Genomic DNA, 19,804 nt, shown 5'->3' with positions numbered 1-19,804 from the left:
ACCATTCACCATTTTCACTGATCATAAACCTCTCACTTTTGCGTTCAAGAGTACATCTGACAGCTAGATCACCACGTCAAGAGACATAATTATCATTTATTGCTGAATTTACAACTGATATACGACATATCAGTGGAACTGATAACATTGTCCCAGACACTCTGTCCAGAGCCCCAGTGGAAACTGATGAGCCACTTATTGCCCCCACAGCTACGATGCCGACAATTGACCTTACACAGTTAGCAGCATCACAAAAGACTGACACTAAGATGGTTGAACTGTGTGCCAATCCAGGATCTTTGAAGTTAAAGGAAGTCAACTTTGGTGAGGTTAAACTTCTCTGTGATACAACCAGTCGACCTCGGCCAGTAGTTCCACCTTCAATGACAAAGATCGTTTTTGAGGCAATACACAATCTTTGTCATCCTGGAACAAAACCAACAATCCGTGCCATTTCAAGTCGTTATATCTGGCCTGGACTCAAAAAAGACATTCGTAATTGGGTTAAATCTTGTCATGCCTGTCAAACAAGTAAAATTGCACGTCACACTAGAGCACCGTTAAACACCTTTGATCCACCAGATAGACGATTTGGTGATATTCATGTTGATTTGGTTGGACCTCTTCCTCCTTCAGAAAATAACAAATATCTTCTGACAATTGTTGACAGGTTTACAAGGTGGCCAGAAGCTGTACCTTTACCGAATGCAGAAGCAGTTACTTGTGCCAAAGCTATTTTATTATCATGGATATCGAGGTTTGGTGTTCCAGACTCCATCACATCAGATCAAGGTAGACAATTTACAAGTGAACTTTGGCGTGAGCTTAACAAGGTGCTTGGCATTCAACCTAACACAACAACAGCCTATCATCCACAATCCAATGGCATGGTTGAAAGATTTCATCGCAGATTGAAAGAAGCCCTCAAAACACGTTTAGACAATGCAAGATGGATGGACCAGTTACCAATTGTATTACTAGGTATCCGGTCAACATGGAAAGAGGACATTGATGCATCACCAGCACTTCTTACCTATGGTACAAATTTAAGAGTACCTGGTGACTTTATTCCGAACACTACTGATGACAAATTTCTTCCTAACAATTAATTTGTGCAAGAACTTCAACAAACAATGCAGAAATTGGCTCCTGCTCCTCCATCTAGACATGGGCAGATTTGTACATATGTACCGGTTGACTTACAACAAGCTGAACATGTATATGTAAGACATGATGCTCATCGAGGTACATTGATTAGACCATATGATGGTCCTTACCTTGTCATTTCACGTTCCGACAAATATTTTGATATTTTAAGGAATGGACAAACAATTCGTGTCTCGGTTGACAGACTTAAACCAGCTTATAGCAATCCGGTTTTAGTGCACAATCAGACAGTGAATCCACAAACAAAACCAGAGACATGTCTTTCACCTTCTTTAATTAAAACACGTTCCGGTAGAATAGTTAAAAAGCCGGGAAAATTTTCAATAATTGATTATATTAATTTAATTTTAGTAAATGTTTTCCATGTTCTGGGGGGAGGTATGTAGAACTTACATAATGGCTATGTGATAACATCTCTAACAATTATGGTAATGTGTTGCATTGCAGTGGTTATGCAGTGGTAAACTAGCCAATCATATTTATTGGACTCGTAGCATTGGGTCATTTGCATAACTGGTACTATAATAAAGAGCTGCACAGGAAGTGCAGTGGTTAGTTATTGTTCACTTGTGTTAGAGTTACTTACTTCAGGTGTCCAGGTAGACTTCAGCAGATATTATTAGTTTGTAAAAATACCAAAATATTCAGTGTGCTACATTAGGTTATAAACGAGGAAAGATTTATGTAGGCCGCCATGGAATAGAAATCGCAGAGGGGTGTTTCATTCGGACATAACGCATAAAAAACAATGTTGCGTTATATACAAAAATATGCAGCAAATGACATAAGGTATAAACTAACTTGTAAACCTAGCATTGACAAAAACTCATCGCTATAATAAAAGTTCGCAGTCTTTGCCCTCAAAAACACATCAACAATCATATTACTTTCTTACTTCAGGTGTCTAGGTAAACTTCAACAGATATTATTAGTTTGTAAAAATACCAATATATTCAGTGTGCTACATTGGTGACCCCGACGTGATCAATAGATTCAGATGGAATTAAACAGCTGGCAGATGCTATCAGACAACAAACCCTGGACATATATCAAGGTTCTACAGTGCAAACAATATCAGCTGTTTCATTTAAAGCACCACCATTTTGGAACACAAACGTATCTGCTTGGTTATTACGTCTGGAATCATCCTTTGGAACACACCAGCCAGCCATTACAAATGACTTGACTAAATTTCATCATGTAGTGCAACTCCTGGACTCATCAACCTCCAGACGTGTTCAGTCAGTAATTGAGAGACCACCTCAGACAGGAAAGTATGAAGCACTAAAGCATGCACTGTTAGAAGCCTATGAAGCCACACAATACTAAAAGGATACAGCATTACTTAAGAGCGCGTCCATGAGAAAGCCAGACAGATCGGTCAGAAGGCGGCAAGGTGGGGGTCAGCAGATTTTAATAATTTTTGGTGTGGTAAACCATCAACATAAAAGATATTGTGAGCCACTGGCTTTCTTATTTTGGATCATTAGTTTTAGAGATATGGGGGCAGATCTTTTATTGGCAATTTTGCCAAAATATAGCATTTTTTAGCTCTTGAAAAGTTATAATATTAAATATTCTTTAAAAAAATCATGTACATCATAAGAAAATATTTAGGTAAGCCACATGATAGGTTAAGGAAAGACCTTTAATACCCAGTACAGATTTTTTGAAAAGGCACTGTCATGACCACACAAGGTTGATTCTAATAAGGCATGTTTTCCGTATGCTTGACCCCCTCCCCTTCTTTAAATGCACACAACTTCTTTTTTGCAGGTTGTATCCATATAATTTTGGTATGTGCTGATAGAAAAGGGTTGAAAAATAAATATTGTGAAATAAAATCTGTGTTAAACCTTGTAAAATAAGAACTATAAAAAATTTTAAAAAGGGCCTAAAAACGAATATTTTTAAACTACTTAAATGCTAAACTGTTTCTTAAACTAAATTAATAAGTCTAAACCATGTATAGGTTTGTGAAAAGCCCTTAAAATAATTATTTTTGCCCTGCAGACGAACTTATGAAGCAAAAATAGATTTTTTAAATTTGTTTATGTTGTAGAAACTAAATGTAAAATAACGATGCTAACTCTGTGACCTATTTTCAACATGGCGGGTACTAGGATTACCACCGGAGCAACTGTGGAGCAAAGCACATCGTCTTTACAGTGTGAAAACATAATGCTTTCTTAATTTTATGAAGAACACGCACTAGAAATGCTTAGGTACATCTCAGAAGGATTGGTGTGCACCAGAATATCACAAGAAATGACCATATCTGCAGTTGGTCGTCCTTAGAATGTACATTTTTTGTTGAACCACTTCAGACTGTTGTCAGGCTTGGGTTCCTCAATATATCCAGCTCACCGATTTAGCTCTGGTTGTTTGTTGTAAGGTAAGTGATCATATATATATATATATATATATATATATATATATATATATATATATATATATATATATATATATATATATATACACAGACAGACAAAGTCGGTTCTGTCACTAATTCAGGTACTGTCTTCTATCAAGGAGTTATAACAGATCTGTTATAACTCCTTGCTTCTATGTAGTAATAACCTACCCTGTTGTTGGCCAGTGGTGGCATACATATACTGGAATCAGATACACTAAAAACTCAAACCAGTTTAAATAATAAGTTTGAATATTTTAAAGTAATATAAAGAATTAAAAGATGCACTGGTGTATTTCAATTCATAGAATTTTACTTGATTTCTATTTCATTGTAAATATGTCTGCTGAAAAGAATCAACTGTGTATCTAACTTATGAAGTATGTTTGTGCATTAAATTCTAGGGCTTTGTTACTTGTGTTATCATAACACAAACAGTTAAGGACAACTGAGCTTGTAGACAGCTTCATTAGAAATTCCTTACCCAGAATCAAAGGTATGTAACACACATTCAGTTTCAAGTATTGGCATTTTAGGGGATGTTACTTGTGCCAGTTTTTTATGTTTTAGTTTCAGATTTATGTGTGTTTACAATGAAGTTGAAGTTAACCACCTACTTGTAGCTTTATGTGACTTTGTAACACACTGTGCTTCAATTTTTAAGACTTACATATTACACAGAACACTTGTACAACTAAAAGTACTTTAGTAAAATCAGGAGCACTTTGCAGTCCATTATGTTGTTCATGTTGCTTTGCAAGGGGGTGTGCCAGACAATTAAGCTGATTACAACGACTGAGCCTGAGTGTCTTACTCCGCTGAGATGGATTGATCCTGCTACGGTAGTTTCTATTCTGAACACAGTAAGCCTTTGTTGTTGTAAAACATTTATTGATGTTATGTTTATTTTCAGATTTTACATCCTAGGCCTGGATGTAAACCTTGACCTGGACAATCTTACAGACAATAATAGAAGAGTCACCTGAAATTGCACAGGCAAATTCATCAGATTCAGATGTGAGTACCAGCTCTGTCTTTCTATCATGAAATTCTGGTAGCTACATCATTCATATTTGATTTCATTTTCAATCATTGTTTTTACTTGTGCAATATGTTTGATCAGTATATTATTTAGTCATTGTTTTTATACAGCAATTAACATTAGTTTAAAATATGTTAAACACATTTTCTTTTGACAGCCTGTCCTACCATCTTCAGGTAGACACAGTAGTGGATATCCTGGCAAACCTTTATTGGACTTAGAGCCACCTTGGGACAATCCCCCATAACAAATGTGCATCTTAGGCTTGGCAATCTCAGTCAGTTTTGTAGGAAAGGAGGATTGGCGCCATTGAATTGACAAATATTGACAATTGACAGTTCAGTCACACTAATTTATAGTGGCATGTTGCTTCAAGTTACCACACTTATTCTAAGATTGCTGAATTATCATTACTGTAGGAGACCCTGGACATCTCAACCAGAAGAAGAAACTTGGGGATCAATCAGTTATAAGATTAAAATCTGTGGAACACTACCCATCACTGTTGTGTTCAGTATATGGAAAATATTACCGTGATATTGGAACCTTGGAGATTCATAACTTGATTTCACTCCTGTAAAAAGTAACTGCTTTGTTCTTTTACTGTCCAATTGATAATATGAAAATAAAGTACTCCTCCTGTCATTGTATGTTGCTGACTCTGTTTTAATTTTCTTTATAGAAAAAGAATATAAATATCAAGAAATCACATGTATTTACAAAGCCTATGAATCATTTGAAAGGAAAAAGAATGGTTGAAAAATGCAATATAAATCATTTCAAGTGGATTAATTAGTGTTGCACTTGAGAAAACTGATAAAATGAGACAGTCATTCCCTTTTACCTTTAGAAAAATCAATTGTAATTTTTTTTTTCTCTATTGCTCCCTGAAAATAAGGTATATACACAATGCTGATGACATTGGATATGCACAGTAATAACTTATTAAATGGGGGGGGGGGGGTTTGAATAACTTGTCACTAGTAATTTATTCAGAGGTTGTATGGCTCTGTTTGAAAAGACTATTATTTGAGCAATCCTGTATTACAGATCTCAAAATAAAAAACCTGCAAAAATGGGCCTCTTGATTATTTTGAGGAATTAGGGTAACTGTATTTTGGGACAGATTTGATGGCAGCCATCTTGTATTTATAAAAATTGGATAGATTTGCCCTTATCAAAGCATAGTTTGAATTCCTGGCTGTGAGTCTTTGATTAAATTTGATTATTGGAAGGTATTATCTCAAAATGTACTGATATCTTGATTTCGGATGTTTGGTTTTCTGCTAAAATTGCTAAAGTTTGAGGCACTTTTTTAATATCTTCTGTTGTGTTTAACACACTTTTTGAATTTTGTATGATGAGACCAATATATGCTTAGGATCCCTATAAAATTTTATGCCTGTCAACCCTGCAAAAAGAGAGATATGAATGCTTGAACATTGCTTGGTAGAAAAATGAGTTTGGGGGGTGGGGTTATAAAAATGGGCGTAGCTCGTACATTTGTGGGTTAAACTGAAATTTAGTAACATATTCTCAATGGCAAATGGCTGGTTTAAATAGGTAAATTTTCAATTAATTTTAAAAAGTCATCAGTTTTGAAATATTTGCTTATGAAGTGGCTTTATTGACCGAAGCTGAAAATCAAGCCAAAAATGGCCAAAACATATAATATCATATTATAAATATATCCAATGATTTCTTTTGGGATTGTTGCCTTCAATCTTAATATCTCCTATATATGCAACAATATTATGAATTTGGTTGAAATCTGTTGACCCCCACCTTGCCACCCTCTGACTGGTCCTATCATGGACACACACTTAATATAAATGGTCTAGGAGACAAACGACCTACGGAACTATTGATGCATATGAGCTCTATAAATGCAGATTGGTCATCAAATGATAGTACAGGGTCGTGCCGAGCACCGATCCAAGAGAAGGGGAAAATTAGTTACTTTATAAACTGATAACAGTATCGGGGAATTATGTGTTTACCAAACTTACAGTTAGCAATAATACATGGAAAACAACCGAAGAGAAGCATTTGCGACAGTTTTATTTGCATGACGTAGAATGACTTGTTTACAAGACAGCTAACCACTCCCTTATCACACCAAATGAGTACATACGAATATTAAGATATGTTATTGTAATCTGAATATTTAATAAGATAGATCAATTAAGTAAAATATTAAATAACAGAAATGGTGCACAACGAGGTGCCTTTGGAATCTAGCAGGCTTACTTGTCATTAAATCAATTAACCAACCCCCTTGCATTATTAGAATTTAAAAAGTGATTTAAGGCATACTGCATCGACATCAAGCTTTCCTAGCAAACTAAATGTTTCCCTTTAATATAAAATATTAAAACATAATAAATACATATAATTATAATATTTTTTCACCCCACTAGAATATTATATAAAGGAAACTGAAATGAGTACATAATGACCTTCAATACAAGTAAGATAAATTTAAGTTTATAATTAATTTGAGAAGTGAATGATGTTCTATGAAATAAGTAAATAAGCAAGCTGCGACAGTTTTTTTTTCAATCTGCTAACTAATATTCAGTGGGAATAATATACAACTGCATATTAAAACGCAGTCGAAAAATGTCTCCATAACTCCGCTTTGCCCAGCATTTTTGAAGTCCTGGCGTTTCTCTGTAAATATAAAGCATAACGTTTGATAAATACTTAAGCTTGGATTCCAAATACAATACATGTATAGCATAAAAAGAGACGAACGATTCCAAGATATAAGATATAAGAATTTTTTTGTAAAAATGCAAATTTATGAAGTACTAGATTCAAGAAGTGTTGATCGAAGTTCACAATCATTAGTTAAACTGACCATTTTGCTTCTTACAGTAAACCTCTATTTCCATAAACACTTACCATTTAATACAATTCATTGCAACACATGTAGTTTATCATTACTTGGCAGGGGCAGCCGGAAGGGGCAGGGATTGTCACGTGACAAACCGGACGTGATTGGTCGGTACATACGTCGGTCACGGCAGCCTGCACTGCAGCAACATAGGTCTCATCTGGAATGTTTCCATTAGAAAAACATAAATAAAACAATATCTTCCGCATGGTCCTTTTTTAGGGTAAGGAATGCATTGTGGATATGTATCTTTAAATGCAAAAAAAAAAAAAAAATATGATGAAATAAAATTTAATAACATGTCAAAAATATACGTTATTTAAAAAACTGTATAATATGATGAGTACCTACGTAGGATTCATGTTGGTTTTTATATGCAATGTAATGAAAAAAGATATCCATGTATTTGGGGTCTTTATTTCCAAAGTTATGACAATTTGATATTTCAGTCGAAGTCCATATTGGGCACTTTATTAGTGTCTTTATAATTACCAAACAGCAAATAAATATTTCCAACATAACTCCATACTTTAATTCTACTGTTATGCTTAAAATTGTTGTGCCCAGTATCTATTAAGTCACTTCTATACCTTTAAAAGTTTGTTAGTTCAGTCTATTTATTGATTTGATTGATATATTATTCTTGTCTTCTTTTAATCGGGATATCAATAATGATCCTTGTGACACCCTCTTTTTAGTTTTTATGTATTTTGGATTTGGGCAGCTTCCTGATATTTAAGCAGAAATACAAGTAGTACGTGCACATCAAAATAGTGATTTTTATCATTTTTAATAGTTTATTTATTTTGTTTTCAATGTGAGATTTGGTTTAAATTTAGATAACAGAGGCATTTTGCCATTGATTCCACTATATATTGCTGATTCCATTTCATATGGTTTCAGTTTTAAAGAGAGAGAAAGAGAGGTTTCTTAGCTCGTGCAGTGGACGTACTTTGGCGGAGGTCTGCCCTCTGAGTGCTAGCAAGTAAGGAACTAAACCAATCCTAATATAATATTTTTCATTTTGTTTCAAGTCTGTATACAGTACTTTGTTTTATTTTATACCATAATAGGAAATCCATTATATAGGAAAATAGTATCGGCTTACCATAGTTTTGGATACTTTCAATCAGCACAATCCCACATCTAAAGGTGACATACTTGTCATTTGTGTTAGCTCCCTGGAAATTCACGCTAATATTATGAAGCCTATTTCCTAGAAATAACAATGAAAGTCACATTGTGAATACAAGTTGTTTTGAAAAAAAAAAAAGGATCATCTTAAAATCATGCCACATGTTCGGTTTTAATATAGAACATGCCAGCACATTCAGCTTTACACCTTATATAGCAAAAAGAAATTATGATATGTAAAGCTAGATTTAAGTAATACGCTTGTTTGTATCAATCCTGTAATTGAGTTAAATACTGTCCAACTTTACTGCAAACTGTAATAACAGAAAAAATACGGGGTTGTGAATCTACTGTGTGCAGGTATATTGTGTATATGGGCCTGCAACAGAATCCGTTATCAGACAAAAACTATTTTTGTCATGCTATATCCGAAGGTTACAATAGGATACTAACCTCTGTCGTGTTGGAATGAACCCGGTGATCCACCACTTGTTGTACAACACGGCTTTTGGGTGCAGTTTTCATATTCTTCCGGAAGTTGGCCACAGTCATCACCAGGACAATCTGGGTCGGGATATATACACTCCTTGGTACGTGACCGAGTCACTGTTCCTGGCAGTCCACAGGTAGCAGAACAAGAAGACCACGGTAACCAATTACTCAAATAACCATCAACTGGAACATAAGTATTAAAATGTCATCGCCGCCCTCAAAAGGATATAATGTTCCTATTGATATGTTCCGAATATTGGCTTATCACTTGTTTATGATGACGTAAGTTTGTTTGTTCGAAACATAACGCAAAACTTTTTGGACGAACCTTGATGATATTTTCAGGATAGGCCACATATGGACCAAAGAACAAATGAGTAGATTCTTTTGGGGGTGATATGGATAAAAACCAAACGGGCCCTGCGTCGAAACTTCACATGTTGTAATATTCACACCTAAATATATATGAATTGTTTACGTCATGCACATTGTTGGGAAGTAACAACCTGGTCTCTTGCATCACACGTCGCCTGACATGACTATATTGAGGTGTGCGGTCTTGTGGGGTACATGGTTTAGGCTATGTCTATAAAGCATTTCAGAAAGAGAGAGAGAGAGAGATGTATATATTTACCTGGGCAACAGGGGCCACTACAAGACTGTGTCTCGGTTGTCGCACCCACACAGGTGGCGCCACCGTGAGCGGGTTCAGGACATTGGCACTCCCTAGAGCGTCTCTGGGTGCCGTTTTCACAAGTCACTGAGCAATCACTCCAATCGCTGTACGTGCACCATCCACCGTCAACTGGAGGGCAATATAAGTACATAATGGAATGTTGTTTTTTGGTTTGGTCAATGAAATGTCTGTTTTAACTGCGATTTCCGAGAGAGAAAGAGGGGAGAGAGAGAGAGAGAGAGAGAGAGAGAGAGAGAAGAGAGAGAGGGAGAAAGGGGGGTTGATACCTGGGCAAGGGGGGCCACTACAAGACTGAGTCTCGGTTGATGCACCCACACAGGTGGCGCCACCGTGAGCGGGTTCAGGACATTGACACTCCCTAGAGCGTGTCTGGGTGCCGTTTTCACATGTCACTGAGCAATCACTCCATTCACTGTACGTGCACCATCCGCCGTCAACTGGAAGGCAATAAAGGTTCATAATAAAATATTGTTTTTTAGGTTTGGTCAATGAAATGTCTGTTTTAACTGCGATTTCAGAGAGAGAGGGGGAAGAGAGAGAGAGGGAGAGAGAGAGAGAGAAGAGAGAGAGGGAGAGAGGGGGGTCGTTACCTGGGCAAGGGGGGCCACTACAAGACTGAGTCTCGGTTTTGGCACCTACACAGTCGGCGCCACCGTAGGCGGGTTCAGGGCACCTGCACTCCTCAGAACGTGTCTGTGTACCATTTTCACACGTTACCGAGCAAGCACTCCAATTGCTGTACGGGCACAATCCGCCGTCAACTGAAGAGTCTGTGAACGTTTAATTTTATATTTTATTCCACTTTTGAAGGGACAACATTGTAAGCAATACTTGCATATTAAACAGTTAGATAAATCATTAATTTTGTCAAGCAAACTAAGTGTAAGAGATCAATGTGTAATGAATAAGATGTGTAGCGATTCAATGTTATATCCAACACATGGCTGTCGATTGGTCGCGTCTTGACCGTGGCTACCGCTTGGTGGATGATGTGGTAATGGACGAGTATGAAAGAAGCACATGGCGAGTGAGATCCACGACACCCGGTCACTTAAGTGTTTAATTCTAAATGCAAGTCCATTTGAATGACAAAATGAATATGTTACTAACTGAAATGCAGATTATAAAGAGTAAGAGACAAAGTCCATCACTTAAGCAAATTTTAACCAAAGCAAAATTTGAAAACAATTCCAAATTTGGAAACCTCAACAATACGAGTACAGAAATGTGAGGTATCCAGGTGCAGCACCTGTCCACTAATTAAAGAGGGGAGCCACCTAACATTTAAAAAGGGACTTACATTTAGAATTAAACACCCATTCACCTGCACTAGCTCAAATTTAATTTATGTATTGACTTGCAGTGGATGCGGTGAGAACTATATAGGGTAAACCGGAGACACTCTCCGACACAGAATGACCGTTCACAGACAACAAATAAAACAACCTAAATATCAATGCACGTCTGTGAGTTGGCACATTAGGGAATGCTCTATGAACATTTAAACAAAGACACGGCCCAATGAAGCCAAAGAAAAAAAAAAAAATCCACAAATATTCTCCCATGGCAGTTACATTTTTTGGCGAAAAAATTCAAAACGGCCACCTTAGAATGGGGTGGGTCACCTAACTTTACATATCTTGGTAACCAAATATACCAAGAACAATTCTACTAAATGAGGCACTACCAATCATTTACAACAGCTTTCAATGTCACCAGAGCTGAGTGGGAATCCTTTGCAACGTCTTTCAAGGTCAAAGGGGTCAATGCCAAGGTCAATGTATAATAAGTGTAACGAAATGTCATCTTCTCTATATTTAAGAGGCCAGGGCCGTGACCCAATTAATTTGACGGAACATTGATTTTACAGAAAACAGCATACAACATTGTTTTAGAATATTCCATAACAGATGGGTATCTGCATTACTGCTTAGTAAGTGCACCACTCCTTTACAATCAATGTATTTCAATTTTTTTTGTATTACTTCTTTCCATATTTGAAGACATTTAAGAAGATAAAACTTCACAAAAACGTGCAAAATGCTTTGGATATTCCACTCTAATATGTTTGTAAACATGGCAGTCTTAATGATTCACGATTCATTTAGAGCTCCGTTATAAAATAAAATGAAACAAGACATCCCGTTCAAGTGCAAGCATGATTCTAGCAATGGTTCCCAAGTTCCAAGGTTGCAACCACCAACATCGAAATATTATACATTACCTACTACAATTTTGTCACAAAGGTACGGTCCAGGACATCTGTAAATATAATATAATATAATATAATATAATATAATATAATATAATATAATATAATATAATATAATATAATATAATATAATATAATGTGCTGCTGATTCGAATTTTAATTGTTTCTAATGTTCCTTCTCTTTCTCATGAATATACAGTAAGATCAGCAGACGAGACAATTAATGTTTTGAACAGCCAAACGTCAATTTATGGCAATATGTTTTCATCTTATGTGATTTTGTTTTTCAGTATATACAACATAGGTCAAAAAGGCTGTCCCATCCCCAGTTTCATGTGCTTTTATTTATAAATGATCATATCACAGGAGTTAATTGCTATGAATGGTGATTTTCATTCCAGATACCGTAACTAACATGATTATTGGTACAGAAAATACAAACTAGCAGTTAAGATGTCCACATTTTATATCATTTATTCACATTTATCGCATGTACCTCCTCAGCTCCAACTGTCATTTCCACGGAGATAAAGAAATGCCCATTACATTGAAATGACACTACTAAGAGTCACCAAATTTAAACACATTTATCATTAGGGTGTGCTAGTTAAAGGTCACGTGTCTATTATCATGTGTGGCCACTGCGCACTGTATTTATGTCTTGTAGACGGTGCCACTGCCTTCAACAGGGGTAACAATTCTGTTTTGTAAGATAATGCCCCATGTTTCCTAAAAAGCTTGGCGGAATTAGTCCGGACTATTCAGAGTTTGGTTCTCCTCCGGATTGCACATTTCAATTCATGCCAGTAGGTTTATTATCAGGATCCAGCCTCAGAACATTGAGATTCTGCAACGAATCACTCACCACATGATAACTGTGAGCAAGTGTGCTGTCATAATCAAACCTGGATCACCCCCGAAGTCCCCTCTTGCAGAAGGAATGAGGTATCATTTGAGAATGTTAGGTTCAGTGACCCCAGTACTACCAGAACTTGGTCAACCATCACTAGGAACAAGTTGTTGTATGCCTTAAATGGTCAAATAAGGGCCCGTAGGCATGTTGCAGAATGCATTTTGGAAGGTTTGTGAAGGATAATATTGCCGAAGTGACACGTTTGGAGAGAATTGCAAGCCCACGGTTTGAGTGCATTGTTCTTTACGGAAAAGAACGTTGTTGGGGCAATTCACTGAAACGTCCTCAACAAATATCTCACTCCATTTGTAAGATGTGACTTCAAGGATACTGCAGGCGTCATCGTCTGCTGAGGGATTTGTTGCTGAAACCCAATGTTCAGAGGATAGAGCAACCACCTTTGAGCCCTGTTATTAACCTTACTAAACATCTGTGACATGAATTGAAATGTGCAATGTAAAGGAGAACCAAACTCCTAATAATCTGGACCAACTCCCCCAAGGTCTTTAGGAAGAATCGGACAATATCTAATCACACAGAATTGTTACCCTTGTGGAAGGCGAGCCCCGCCACCTAGAGAAGATAATTACAGTACGCGGTAAACACAAACACAATTAGACTAGGAGTTTTTAACGAGCACACCCTAATGCAAAATGTTTGTAAATTTGGTGCCATTTGGTGGTGTCATTTCAATTTAATAGACATTTCTTTACCCCTGTGAAAATCACAGTGAAACGTCGGATTTGAGGGGGTACATGTTATAAATGTGAATAAATATTGATATCTTCACGGCTAGTTTGTATTTTCTGTCTGACTTATCATGTTAGTTATGGCATCTGGAATGAAAATCACTATTTATAGCAATCTTCACCTGTGATGTGATCATTTATAAATAAAAGCACATGATACCGAAGGTGGGACAACCTTTGTTCTTTACGGAAAAGAACGTTATTGGGGCAATTCACTGAAACGTTCTCAACAAATATCTCACTCCATTTGTAAGAGGTGACCAATATTGTATTGCAGTTTTATCACAATCATCCCCTTTATTCAATAACCCTTAGAGGGGTTTCCTGAATTGGAGCTCCGTCACTGCGCATCTTGATTCAACGTCAGTTTCAGAGCAGGAAGCGGCTGCGCATTCATTCACGAGTATTCTCAGGAAACAGGGAAGAGTATTTAGTACTTGACCATCTCAGTGTTAAGGCTCGGGCATTAATTCGGTAAGAGCCATTACAGACCATTGCCAGCTATCATGTGCAGGTGCTATCACCCTATTGTAATTTTTGACTGAACATAATTTAAACTGTAACGTGACAGAGTTTGGTCAATCCTGCTACGTCGACCTGGGGATGGGAACAGGGTCTTAGATGAGTCTGAACTTACCTATTAGCGCCAAAGGCTTGATAACAAATCAGGTGGTGTCCGTGCTGTGCAGGGGCCGGAGTCCAGGTAATGTTAACCGAGGCCGTGGTACCATTTACAGTAACCATTGCACCCACATTAGCACCGGTTGGTGGAATGACGTTGATGGCAGTTATTCTGTATGTGTGGAAAGAAGTGGACGTTATGAATATAATATATGTATGGGTGTGGATTATGTGCTGTCATGTCGATACGCAGATTCCGTTGTCAACTGAAGTCTTAACTACATGGCATTTTATGTTGTTGCCTGTTGTATGCTGAACAAGGAAGTGCTTACAAGTGCAAACATACCCACTGGGATAAAATGCTATTAAGTCTTTCGTGAAGGTCTGCCCAGCACGTAGGTTTTTTGTCTCTGGAGGAGTTGTGAAAGTGGGCGGGTTGTCGCAATTACAACCATCCTTTATGCGAGCAAGATACTGAAATATACCAAGTTATTTCACACATTATAAAACCCCAATTTATGACAAATGAGAAATTCAGAAACATAATCGTCAATTCAAAAATCGATCAATCAATCAATAAATAAATAAAAAACCTGTCATGTATGCCTGTGACAGCAAAAAGCAAAGTCATTTTCTGAATACGTAGCGATATTAAGCAAGTGATATAGTTCATAAAGGGCCTTTTAAAATGCGACTTTTCGCCGATCTGTCCTACAAACGGACACGTGTAAGCGACGCGTGCTGCCACGTGTGGAAACAAAAGGCAGGTTCATATTGGTGGAAAATTATGGACAAAAAACTACAGGGAAGCAGCGTGTGTGCATAACAGCGATCTGGCTACGCGCTGTGTTACTATCATAACAGTGCTATTTAAATAATAATGCCATGGGGTCGGCAACAATGATAGAGTTAACCATACCGTCCTTTTTTCGATCGCCAATGTTTTCATTTTTTTTATTTAAATACTTATTTAATATTCCTGACCTGTAGCGGGACCTTTGACAATGGAGTTGTTTCGTCTTTCTGCACTCCACCCTGTGTTATGTCTGTTGCAGGGAAATCTTCCAACATTATTGCTACTGCATAAAACCCACTACCGTAAAGGCTTCGCTTAGAAGACGGGATGATAAGGGTACAGTTCTGAAATAAATCAACTGATATTTTACCCACCAAAGCGTTGAGTCCAATATGTTAGTTTTGCACTGTGGGATGTAAAATATTTCTATTGATAATAACTCACAGACAAAGCAAGTTGTTTTGTTATATTAAAAACGTAATTACAGACTTGACATTTAAAATGGAATATTTTAGTTTTAAAGGTATGTCCAGGTAAGATAAGTCGTTTATTTTAAAAACGTGTATTTTGTGTGGGCTAATTTCGTGTGATTAGAATAATGTGTATTCAAGTGTGTCAGTAACAATAAACCGTTTACCTTGTCTGAAACACTGTTAAATTAAGTAACGTACTGCGATATCATTGGGTAGTACTATTTGGGCTGGTCCAGGTATGAGCATGGTAGAATATGATTCGATCAAAACACTTTCAATATGTTGGCATTAATTTCAAAGAGGGATTTAGAATTATGTATACAAGAGGCGGATATTAGGCTGCGTAAACTGTGTTACAGTATTGTTGTTCTGCGCCAACATTGTACAAAACAGGTTGGTGAACCTGAACAGACGCCACGCCAAAGACATCCAGAACTTAACACCGGGGAACATGACCCATTGCAAAAACAATCAATTCCCTTCTGAACAAGGAGCAAATTATCACCAAAAAAAGCGTTTTCCAAGGCCTATTGTCATAGCGAGACTGCTCTTAGCAAGTTTCTATACCATATGGTGGTGCACTGACCGTTGCGGAATTGAGACGCTGATATTAGCGTCCTTTAAGGAACGTGCACGTATTTCTCTTTCACATAGTAGGCTTGTTAAGGGGTCAAACGCTGCATTTTATAGTACAAATGTCTAACTTGGCATAAATGTTCCTTGGGCCAAAAAATTTTTGAGACACGCTCTATCGATGTATTAATTAGCGAAAATTATGCAAATTAGGTGCCAAATATATAATATTTCATATATCCATTAATTTTTGGCCTAGAAACATGTATGGATTATCAAACCTGACTAAATTAGAGACAAGGAACATATTTTTTGATAATTTGGAAGCAATCGGTGGCCATTTTGTGCTTCAAATCCAAGATGGCCACCACTCACCATTTGAAAGTGGACATAAGTTTTCTATTTTATGTTGAATTTTGAAGCGTTTGGTCTATATATACTTAATATATATATTGATTCCTACTATTTTGGGGGTGCAAAAGTCATTTTTATATTGTTTTTTTGATAGTAGGTGATTTGAAGGGAAAAAGAGGGTGTTTTAAGTGCCTACCAAGATATATGTGAACGCTGCAAAACCATGGATATCGAAAACCCGTATTCAAATATATTTCAATGCAATTTTTTGTTATATACTATCGATATTGGACTAAATTATCAGCAAAAAACCTATTTTTTACCGTTATGGAAGCCATAGGTGGCCGTTTTGTCCCTCAAATCCAAGATATCCGCCAAAAACCATTTTGAAATTAGGCATAATTCGCTATTTTGATAGTATATGTATTACATCTTTGTAAATGAGTTATACGTTGTTTTATATTTTCTGGTGCAGAATACATTATCAGTCTCATAAAATGTATTCCTCAAATCCAAGATGGCCCTCATCCCCATTTTGAAATTGAGAAGCATTCACCATTTTGAAACTATCACACCTTCAAAGCGAGCCATACACCATTTTTGATAGTTCCCTGGTGCAGAATACATTTTCGGTTTCATAAAATGTAAATAGAAACTTTTATAAGCCTCCAAATAAATACAGGATTCAGTCGTCACATGGGCTTGCAGTTTGTATGTACAATTAGTAGTCTAATTAGTACAAAACTATGTGCTTTAACATATTTTAAGGATTTTGCTCGATCTATAAAACAAGTGTCAGCAAACAATATGGCTGAATTAAAGCAAAATAATACATCTTTGACCGCATGAGGAAAATTGTTAGCCATTATTTTGATAAAAAACAATTATTGGTTGCATGCCGCTATTTTAATAATTTGGTGTAATTTATAATCTTTGAATTGTGGGACCCTCATACGCTTGTATTAGGTAAAATGGTACTATTCTGGGGGTTCAAAAGTAATTCTCTGGTGCTAATTTGGTGACGGAAGATAATAAAAAAGGTAATATAAGGTTGTAAAATAAATTCCAATATGAGTTTCATTGAGTCTGTTACAAAAATGTGGAACCCGTACCACATGCTCAAATATATCATCTAGATTTATCTGAAGTGACCATCCACTAAAAGATACTGAATAATTTAAATGTAAGCAATATATATATATATATATATATATATATATATATATATATATATATATATATATATATATATATATATATATATATATATATATATCGTGTATAACAAAGTCACAGTCACCTCAACCTGTCTATCTAAAACAGTTTACCAAGAACTGTTAACTCAATCACATTTACAGCAACTTTTTCATCCTAGTGTTATATGACCTTGCAAGGAATTCAGTTTATTGGAATGTATTTCTGAATAACAAGTAAAGAAAATTCTCTAGTTAACTAGAGACACAAAACAACTGTCACTTTTACTTTATAACCGTTTTGTTATTATTTTGATAAATTTGGTTACAGTATTGATAAACAAAGTATCACGTTTTCAATAAATAATATTTTAAATTACAATCGATAACTGCAAGGTTGTGTCATTGACCAAAATACAACGCTGAGTCAATGTCACATTATGACGGTGTTCCGACGTGGCTGGATCAACTTTGATTGTAAGTTGAAATTAGGTAGATCAACGGCAATTCAACGTATCAACCTGTTTTCAACATTGATCCAACACAACTTTGCCTGCTGGGACATTCCCAGGCATTGATGTTTCTCTGGAAACATGATTTTAATATATTGTTTGGCTGTTCCTCATAGGACACTGACAAAAGCTCAATTCTTACTGGCTGTTGTCGTATTGGCCTACCAGAGCTGATCATGCATGTTTCTTTTTGCTGTGCTGCTGGATGATTTTTCATACGAGATCTGGAGCTATTTCAAAGCAGTCCAAGCAGTCCATTTGCTTGTCTTTCACGGGCATTTACGCATCAACAAAACTAACCAAGTTCCATAGTATTATAAGACGACACATTTTTCACGTTTTCTGACGTTGATACAACGTTGTTATCTGAGTTTGACACAACTTTCAAATCCAACGTTTATTCAATGTCTTCTCAACGTTATGGTTCAACGTTGTTTCAACGTTAAAACAACATAATTTGCCCGCTGGGATGTCGCATCAGAGGAAAGTGGCATCTTTACACAAAAGAAGGAATCTGCAAAACCAACTAGAAAGCAGCAGCTGCACAGGTAGGCAAGAGGGATAATGCAAAAAAAAGTCCAGGAAGCAGCCTCCTTTCCTAGTTGACAGTGCCAGTGAGCCTTCCTAGCATGATTTGGCTAGACAAGTCATCTCACTACCAATAGAAACCCACAAGTCGACTACATAGTTCTCATTGTTTCCAATGGACGAACAAGCACAAAACATCAACAGCATGTCACAACTACAGGCAAATTCATCTTGGGATCATCTTAAAACACCTTATGCCTTTTTTATTATCCTCTGTCACCAGAACAACCACCAATGGCTTCCATAATGGTAAAAAATAGCTTTTTTGCTCATAATTTAGTCCAATATCGATAATATACAACAAAAAAATTGCATTGAAATATATTTGAATATGGGTTATCAATGTCCATGGTTTTGCAGCGTTCACACATATCTTGGTAGGCACTTAAAACACCCTCTTTGTCCCTTCAAATCACTTACTATCACCAAAACAATATCAAAAATGAAATTTGCACCCCCAAAATAGTAGGAATCAATATATATGTCAAGTATATATAGACCAAACGCTTTAAAATTCAACATAAAATAGCAAACTTATTTCCACTTTCAAAATGGTGGGTGGCGGCCATCTTGGATTGAGGTACAAAATGGCCACCAATTGCTTCCAAATTATCAAAAATGGGTTCCTTCTCCGTAATTTAGTCAGGTTTGATAATCTATACATGTTTGTAGGCCAAAAATTAATGGAAATATGAAATATTATATATTTTGGCACCTAATTTGCATAATCTATGCAAATTTATGCATCTAAAGAGCGTGTTTCTTTGGATAAAAAAAAAAAAAAAACACTTCTTTTGGCCCAAGGAACATTTATGCCAAGTTAGACATTTGTACTATAAAATGCAGCGTTTGGCCAACTTTTGGTCCTTAACAATCCTACTAATACTAGGGGTGGGCAAATGAAAGCTTTTTTTGGAAAATTTAATTTCAGACAAGTGGATTCTGAGGCCATTTTGGCTGCTGAATACAAATCTAA

General features: G+C 36.4%; 1 protein-coding gene and 1 long non-coding RNA gene across 3 annotated transcripts; one reads left to right on the top strand and one right to left on the bottom strand.

Moving 5' to 3' along the window:
* Positions 1 to 2,509: 2,509 nt before the first annotated feature.
* On the top strand, positions 2,510 to 5,272 carry LOC147760240 (uncharacterized). The gene is made up of 4 exons (XR_015335693.1): positions 2,510 to 3,562; positions 3,985 to 4,076; positions 4,494 to 4,597; positions 4,780 to 5,272. It is a non-coding gene; the product is annotated as an uncharacterized LOC147760240 (long non-coding RNA).
* Positions 5,273 to 6,672: 1,400 nt separating this feature from the next.
* On the bottom strand, positions 6,673 to 14,593 carry LOC106170800 (coadhesin-like). 2 transcript variants are annotated; one of them, XM_087019203.1, is made up of 9 exons: positions 14,356 to 14,593; positions 12,069 to 12,106; positions 10,435 to 10,614; positions 10,111 to 10,281; positions 9,782 to 9,952; positions 9,109 to 9,330; positions 8,630 to 8,737; positions 7,530 to 7,681; positions 6,673 to 7,295 (listed from the first exon to the last, which is right to left on the bottom strand). In XM_087019203.1, the coding sequence occupies exons 1-8, from the start codon at positions 14,460 to 14,462 to the stop codon at positions 7,533 to 7,535; spliced, it is 1,146 nt and encodes a 381-aa protein (XP_086875329.1). In that variant the 5' UTR covers positions 14,463 to 14,593; the 3' UTR covers positions 6,673 to 7,295; positions 7,530 to 7,532. The 2 variants fall into 2 exon arrangements, with proteins under 2 accessions (XP_086875329.1, XP_086875330.1); XM_087019204.1 differs by lacking the exon at positions 10,111 to 10,281.
* Between the last annotated feature and the right edge of the window lie 5,211 nt (positions 14,594 to 19,804).

The sequence above is a fragment of the Lingula anatina genome, chromosome 8 (assembly GCF_051362555.1).
Source record: "Lingula anatina isolate TDL-2025a chromosome 8, LinAna3.0, whole genome shotgun sequence".
In the NCBI taxonomy this organism is placed as follows: domain Eukaryota; kingdom Metazoa; phylum Brachiopoda; class Lingulata; order Lingulida; family Lingulidae; genus Lingula; species Lingula anatina.
The sequence above is the reverse complement of the archived record's forward strand: the minus strand, read 5'-3'. Positions and strand labels throughout refer to the sequence as shown.

Excerpts from the sequence above, each read along its gene's own strand:
- LOC106170800 (XM_087019203.1), bottom strand. The coding sequence starts at position 14,462 with ATGGTTACTGTAAATGGTACCACGGCCTCGGTTAACATTACCTGGACT. Across the intron at positions 12,107-14,355 it reads CAAGCCTTTGGCGCTAATAG|ATGTCCTGGACCGTACCTTT; the intron begins GTAAGTTCAGAC and ends TTATATTTACAG. Across the intron at positions 9,331-9,781 it reads TAGTGGCCCCTGTTGCCCAG|TTGATGGTTATTTGAGTAAT; the intron begins GTAAATATATAC and ends CTTATGTTCCAG.